This window comes from Cnephaeus nilssonii (genome assembly GCF_951640355.1).
Source record: "Cnephaeus nilssonii genome assembly, chromosome: 4".
NCBI classification, from domain to species: Eukaryota; Metazoa; Chordata; class Mammalia; order Chiroptera; family Vespertilionidae; genus Cnephaeus; species Cnephaeus nilssonii.
In genome coordinates, this window is record NC_137075.1 from 19,428,056 (window position 1) to 19,435,771 (window position 7,716).

The 7,716-nt window shown below is 53.7% G+C and overlaps 2 protein-coding genes across 2 annotated transcripts in view; one reads left to right on the forward strand and one right to left on the reverse strand.

The window, feature by feature from the left end:
* LOC307097429 (uncharacterized protein) overlaps positions 1-1,863 on the reverse strand; it is a 127,166-nt gene extending 125,303 nt beyond the window's left edge. Inside the window, exon 1 of the mRNA XM_079767468.1 lies at positions 1,335-1,863. The gene's annotated coding sequence lies outside the window, so the exon portion shown is untranslated. The remainder of the gene's footprint in view (positions 1-1,334) is intronic.
* Positions 1,864-1,961: 98 nt separating this feature from the next.
* Positions 1,962-7,373, forward strand: FOXA1 (forkhead box A1). The gene is made up of 2 exons (XM_079767458.1): positions 1,962-2,443; positions 4,635-7,373. Exons 1-2 carry the CDS (start codon positions 2,372-2,374, stop codon positions 5,991-5,993), a joined length of 1,431 nt encoding a protein of 476 aa, XP_079623584.1. The 5' UTR covers positions 1,962-2,371; the 3' UTR covers positions 5,994-7,373.
* Positions 7,374-7,716: the final 343 nt, after the last annotated feature.

Here is a 7,716-nt window from a genome sequence, read left to right on the forward strand (position 1 = left end):
CCCATAGAAAAATGCCCTGGTCATGCCAGGAGGGCGTCGGAGTATCACCTCGGAAGGAACAAGGAAGCTCATTAGCACTGAAAGCCCCCCCCCCGTCCCCCCTGCACCCACACGCTCCAATCAGGCCGGGGAAGAGAAGCATCCGTGTTCTTTACAAGTGGAACTAAGTAAGGTCCTGCTGCCCATGGGAACTATGTGCAGACCCCGCCGTTCTAAACACGTTTACACACATTGATGGGCCTGACTTGCGCAGGCTGCATTTAGGGAGGGCGCCCGCTCTTCTGATTTCCAGGTGGATTTAATTTCACTCCCATTCCTTTCTTACAATGTGAGGTACCCCCCCCCCATTTTTTTGTTAAAAAAAGGGGGGGGGAATTGTAATCCAATGCTTTTATCTTTTTTTATTTCCTTAACTGCACATCTTCACCCTCTCCTGCTCCCCTGCTGATTTAAGAGATTTGTTTGGTTCAGGGATTTAATGTGATTCTGATGCCAGATTTCAAGGAAGAAAGATTTAAAAGAACAAAGCGGGGCGGGGGTAGGTATCGGTTTGGAAGACAAGTTAAAACACACTTCTCAAAATGAGATTATAGCATTTTTAAAACTTTTCCCAACAGGAATATTTTGTGGATTCTTGGTCATTTTATTGCTTCTTAAAGAAACCTAGTACTTCTACAGAGGGTACGACACATTCTACAGAAACACACGGTCACATTTAAAACACACAAACTCACACACGCACCATCACGCAAACCTATCCCCAACTTAGCGCCTACTTCCAAGTCACTTTAGCTGGTACTCCTCAGGACTTGTGGGCAACCCACTACCCGGGGCCTCAGAGGAGTCAAGAGCCTTTGCTCCGGAGAGAACTTCCCACAGATGTGCGGACCGGTGAGGAACCCAGCGAGAGCCTCCAGTCCTAGCCCGGCCCCTCCAAGCCAGAGGTTGGAGCGGGCGCCGCCGCAGACCGCCGCCGGCTCCGGCCTGGCACCTTGCTAGCCCAGGAGTTGCATTCCCGCGCCGCCGGCGCCCAGGCTCTCCCAGCGAAGGCGCTTAATTAGGGCGCTGTCCCCTCCCCCTGACCTTTCCCTATCGGAAACCGGACGGTCGCCTCCACCTCAGTCCCCAGGGCTGCGGAAGGGGGGTGGGAGGAGGAGCCGGGCCGAGGGAGGACAGCCCGACTCAGATCCGCCTGCCCTATCGCGCAGACATCTGCTCTCAGTTTCTTCCTCTTTATGACTGCTACAGATGACAAGGGGAGTAGAGAGGACCGAGGCGGGGGGGAAAAAAAAAAAAGTTATGTCATAAAGGTATAAAACGGTGCTGTGACTCACCCGCTCTCAGCCGCAGGTACGGCTTTCGTGGCAGCGTCTCCACTCGGCTAGCCGGGAGCCCGGGTCGGCCTACCGTCACTGGGCTCGGCTGGCTCAGATGGCCGAGTTTCTAGGGACCGGGCAAAAGTGGGACTTTTTTTTTCCTTTTTCGAGCCCGAAGTCCGGAGGGGCGGGAGTGAGGTTGTACTTTAGGTCAGGGATCAGGAGGGTGGGGGCTGGACGCGGGCAGCGGAGCAGGAGGGGCGCGGGACGGGGGGCTGTCCGGCCATCCAGGAGGTTGTAGGTCCCGGGGGAGAGGCCCCGGGTCGCTGAGCCAGCGCTGCCCCTCGAGTCTGGGCTCCAGCGCCGCCGCCCCCGCTCCTCTCCGGCGGCGCGGGTCCTAGCGGGAATCCTCGCTCGCCGGCCCGCCCGCCCGCCCGCCCAGGCTATTTTTCTTTTTTTTCCTCTTCCGAAGGGGGTCACACCCCACCCCCACCCCACTTCCCTCTTCCCCCAGCCTCCGGGCTTAAACCAATTACGCTGCTCGGCAAACAAAGTGAGGGCCGGGTTTGGGGGAGGGGGCCGGGCGGGAGGGGGCTCCGGGGGCGCGCGCGGCGGCCGCGCCGCTGGGCGGGAGGCGCGGCGGCCGGACTGGCGGGCGGCTGCCTCCTCGCAGGTGCACCTCGGGCTTTGTAGGTGCGAGCGTCTTTGTGCGGCGGACAAATGGGGAGAGGACGAGGAGGTGGGCACTCGGGCGACGTAAGATCCACATCAGCTCAGCAACAGCACTCGTCCCACAGAGGCCGCCCGCTCACTTCCCGCGGAGGCGCTCCCGGGCGCCGCGCTCCGCGGCTGCCTCCCGCCCCCGCCCGCCGCGCCGCCGCCGCGCACGCCGCGCCCCGCAGCGCCGGGCTTCCTCCTCGCCGGGGCGGCGTTGGACCGGCGCGGGCGCTCGGGTGACTGCCGCCGCTCGGCCGCCTGCTCCCCGCCTCGCCCCTCGCGGCCGCCTGTCGCTCTGCACGGGGCTGCATGGTTGCATCGGGGCGGGTGACTCCAGGATGTTAGGAACTGTGAAGATGGAAGGGCATGAGAGCAGCGACTGGAACAGCTACTACGCGGACACACAGGAGGTGAGAGCCGGGCAGTCCGGGGGCCCGTGCCGGGGTAGGCCGGGCGAGGCGGCCGGGACGCCGGGCCGGGCTGGGGACGCCGCCTCTGGGCCACCGCTGCCCGCCCACCCGGGGTGGCCCCGGCCCGACCTTGGCCGGGCCTCGGTGCCGAATCCACCGCCCCGCGAGGGGGGCCGGACACGGCGCTGGGCGCTGGGAACGGGCGAGAGGATTTCAGGATAGTCTGGGCTTTGAAAGCACCCGCCCTGGGAGCATTTTCCACTTCCGCGTGGAGAGCCCGCGCCGGAGCCGGAGCCGGCCCGGGGTGCCGCGGGCTGGCGGGTGGGCGCTGGCAGGAGTTGGGGGCCACTCGGACAAAGCCATACTTTGCCCACCGGGGCGGCCTCTTCCCCCCGCAGTTGAATTCGCAGATGTGTTCCGATGAAAGCTCGTTGCCGCGAAGTTGAGCGACTTAATAAGGAACCGATTCCAAAAATTGTATAAAACTTCTTCAAAGCTCTGTTGGAGAAGTGTGTTCGTTCTTCTCTAGAACCGCTGGGTGGCGCTGGTGCAAGCTGACTTTTCCTCCGGGGGAACCTGTTTCTCTTTATTGTCCCCATGGTGGCACGCTCATATAGTTTATTTTTACAGTGTGCACAAAGGGATTGCGAGGAAAACCAGGTACTGGCAGGGCCACCACCAATAAATTTCTCTGGAAACAAGTGGTGATTGCCTCTCAAAAAGTTTATCATTATTGAAACTGCCCTGGACAATTTCGGGGAGAGGAAAAGGAAAAAAAAAAGTGAAACATAGTTTAAGACAGGAAAATATGGCATCAGGAAATATTGTCATGGTAATTAATTGATTTAGATTTGTATGTTTATATCTTCCCAAACTTAACTTGAGTTTATTTGCATATACCATAGCAGAGTGCGCCCAGTTAAATCTGTTCACCTTTTGTTTTAAAATAAAGTCATATTTCCTGATGAAAACAAATTTAAGAATATCATTATTTTTATTCAGTTATCAGAGAAGTAGCTGTTATATGTCTGCACTCTATATTTTTAACATATCTATTGCATTCCAAAATTTCTGTGGATAAGGGTTTTCTCCTACTGGTGATTTTAAAAGGAGCTCACAACTCTTTCTCGGGTTTCATTCAGATGCAGCCATCTCAACCCACTAGTTAATTAAGCCCTCTGTGGAAAAGGGGGTCCCTTACAGGTTAAAGCTGAGATTTGGGAAGTAAAAAATAAGTAGACTTTGATTTTGGAATTTTAAAGTATTTGAAAACTATCAGCCAGGGTTTGAAATCATCAGCAGCAACCTGTCAATATGTGAAAAAAAAAAACACAGATGATTATTTCAACAAATCGTGTCACAACATTTTCTTAGGGGGCTGGAAATACGTAATGAAATTAGTGCACATTTTTGCATGGCTTAAAGAAGTGTCTATGTAGTCATGTCACAGTTAACTGCATTGCTGTTATCATGCAACCCTTCCGAACCCTTCTCCTAGTGTAGGTCTATTATATATATATATTTTCCAAAACCTATTTAACCTGCGAGTTTCTCTCAATAGTACAGTTGCTACAGGTAGATGGAAAATACTGTTTCTAACTATAATAAACGAAAAGTCGCCATTGGACAAAAACTGCTAAGACAGTAAAGCCAGTGGAGAAATGGATAGTCATATGGCTTTGAACGCTTTATTCTATCAAGAGAGCTTAATTAATAGCCACCCCACAGATACACGGCTGCTATTTGGCCAGCCAGCCTGGCAGGTGTCGGTGAGATGGGTGCTGAGTGGTCGCCCTGTTGCCAACCCACGGCCCTCTAAAGGTGGAGTGAATAGTCGGAGGGTCGGAGATTAATTCTGTTTTCGGAGTTTTGACTCCCTTTAACCAAAGGGCACTTGCTTTGCGGAGGCCTCCTGGCCGGAAGGGAGAGAAGAGGGAGAGACCCCAGACGCCAGCCCCGGAGTCTGGAGTGTCAGGGGATCGCACATGTTCCTGGGGACGTTTGCTGTGAGCTTGTCTTTCATGCCTGCCACCTAGGATTTCCCCCACCGGGCAAGGCGTTGGCTCCTTCTGGGGGGCGCGCCTGCCGGTTTGCCCTGGGTGAGGGGTCCTCTGCTGTCCTCCTGCCTTGGGGTTCGCGCACGGCTAACTCTGCCCTTCGGGGGCCTCTCCGCCCGCTCTCCCCACTCCAGGCCTACTCCTCGGTCCCGGTCAGCAACATGAACTCGGGCCTGGGCTCCATGAATTCCATGAACACCTACATGACCATGAACACCATGACCACCAGCGGCAACATGACGCCGGCTTCCTTCAACATGTCCTACGCGAACCCGGGCCTGGGCGCCGGCCTGAGCCCCGGCGGCGCGGTGGCCGGCATGCCGGGGGGCTCCGCGGGCGCCATGAACAGCATGACGGCGGCGGGGGTGACGGCCATGGGGACCGCGCTGAGCCCGGGGGGCATGGGCGCCATGGGCGCGCAGCCCGCGGCCTCCATGAACGGCCTGGGCCCCTACGCCGCCGCCGCCATGAACCCCTGCGTGAGCCCCATGGCCTACGCGCCGTCCAGCCTGGGCCGCAGCCGGGCCGGGGGCGGCGGCGGCGACGCCAAGACGTTCAAGCGCAGCTACCCGCACGCCAAGCCGCCCTACTCCTACATCTCGCTCATCACCATGGCCATCCAGCAGGCGCCCAGCAAGATGCTGACGCTGAGCGAGATCTACCAGTGGATCATGGACCTCTTCCCCTACTACCGGCAGAACCAGCAGCGCTGGCAGAACTCCATCCGCCACTCGCTGTCCTTCAACGACTGCTTCGTCAAGGTGGCGCGCTCCCCCGACAAGCCGGGCAAGGGCTCCTACTGGACGCTGCACCCCGACTCCGGCAACATGTTCGAGAACGGCTGCTACCTGCGCCGCCAGAAGCGCTTCAAGTGCGAGAAGCAGCCGGGGGCCGGGGGCGCGGGCGGGGGCGGCGGCGGGGGCGCCAAGGGGGGCCCCGAGAGCCGGAAGGACCCCTCGGCCTCCTCCGCCAGCAGCGGCGGCGGCAGCGGCGACTCCCCCCTGCATCGAGGGGTTCACGGGAAGGCCGGCCAGCTAGAGGGCGCCCCGGCCCCGGGGCCCACGGCCAGCCCCCAGACTCTGGACCACAGCGGGGCGGCGGCGACAGGGGGCGCCTCGGAGTTGAAGACGCCGGCCTCCTCAGCTGCGCCCCCCATCAGCTCCGGGCCTGGGGCTCTGGTGTCGGTGCCCCCCTCCCACCCAGTGCATGGTCTGGCACCCCACGAGTCCCAGCTCCACCTGAAAGGGGACCCCCACTACTCCTTCAACCACCCCTTCTCCATCAACAACCTCATGTCCTCGGATCAGCAGCACAAGCTGGACTTCAAGGCCTACGAGCAGGCAATCCAGTACTCGCCCTACAGCGCCTCGCTGCCCGCCAGCCTGCCACTGGGCAGCGCCTCGGTGGCCGCCAGGAGCCCCATCGAGCCCTCAGCCCTGGAGCCGGCCTACTACCAAGGTGTGTATTCCAGACCTGTCCTAAACACTTCCTAGCTGTCCTAGACCAGGGGTTCGTTTGTTTGTCGAGACCATGCCGGTAGCAGGAGAGGGGGGGGGGGGAAACATCAGCAAACAAAAACACACATACCAAGCTGACGACAGACAGCATAATAAAGTACCGACTATTTTAATTTCTTTGTGTGTGTGTGTGCGCGCACAATCTTTTTCCCGGTGCAAAGGACTGTTACCTTGTTGTTATTCAAAGGCCTGTGTGTATCAGTAGGAAGAAAACCGGCCCCAAGCCAACATACGTTTTCCCTGCGAAGTTGAATGACCCACAAGTGTATATATCAAAGGTTCCTACTTCCTTATCCCTTTCTTTCCTCTTGCCCGTCCAGACACATTCTAGTGTGTGCAGGCTTTATTTAAAAAGAAGAAGAAGAAAGATGGTCAAGCTTGTAAAATATTGGTTTGTACTTTTTTTCCCTCTTCACCTGACCCTCTTCTCCCCTCCCCACCCTCACCCCCACAAGTTTACAGGTCTATGGCAATACTCTTCAGCATGAGAACTCAAAGAGTGAGGAAACAAGTAGACATTATGGGCTGTTAAAAGTATTGAAGGACAATACTGCTATTATGTAGCAAAACATAAACAGGTTATAAACATCAGAGCCATTTGTTTCTCAGCTTACACTTCGGATCCATTCAGATAGCAGCTCTCTTAAAATGAAATACATATGTATTATGTACTGACATTTATGCACATGCCCAGATATGTAGACATCCTCCGTGTATTTACATAATTCAGAGAGGTAATAGGTAGGTGGTATACATGCTACATTTTCAAGAGTTGCCTGACCAAGAAATTACAAACACCCCCCCCCCTCCTTGTCCTGTCTACCCACAGATAGCCCTGGGAATCAGTTCCCCCAAAAATTGCCCCTCTCAGTAACTCTGCTCCTTACTTTGCAGAGTGCCATGGTCATGTCATTCTGAGGTCAGATAACATGTATAAAATTAGCTTCTATGTATCTATACCATTTAAAGAATATTTTTCTCCAGAAAAAAAAAAGGGAATATTACAATGTTCGAGGAGAGATGTTATAGGGAGCCATATTTCAACATTTGGTTCAAGATTCCAAAATCCAATTGATTGTGGTAATTTTAATTACTGTCATCGTGTGCTTGTTCATTCAGTGTTAATGCACTTTTCACAGTTGGACATGGTGTTAGCATAGTCAGACGGGTTTCATTATTATTCCTTTTTGCTTTCTCAATGTTAATTTATTGCATGGTTTATTCTTTTTTTCTTTACAGTTGAAATTGCTTTAAATGATGGTTAAAAATGAAAATTAAAATGTTAATTTTTATCAATGTGATTGTAATTAAAATATTTTGATTTAAATAATGAAAATAAATTTTAAGCCGTGGAACATGTTCTTGATCACTTGCAGTTAAGGACTTTAAATAAATCAAATGTTAACAAAAAAAGTATTTTTGTTATTTTCCTTAATTGAATCCAAAATAGATAATCTGAATATGATATTTTTCAAAGTCTGGCACTGAATATAAATGACAAAAGGAAAATAATCTAAAACTTGTTTTGTTTATGTTTGTTATAGGAACATGTAGTTAGTAAAAAAAAAAAAACAAGGTTAAAGAAATTCAATAAAACTGAATAGATAAACTGATTTAATATCCCAAGAATTGAGATTAAGATTCCTTATTTTCAGTAATGTTTACTTCAATTTTTGACATGGGCTTAAACCTACTATGT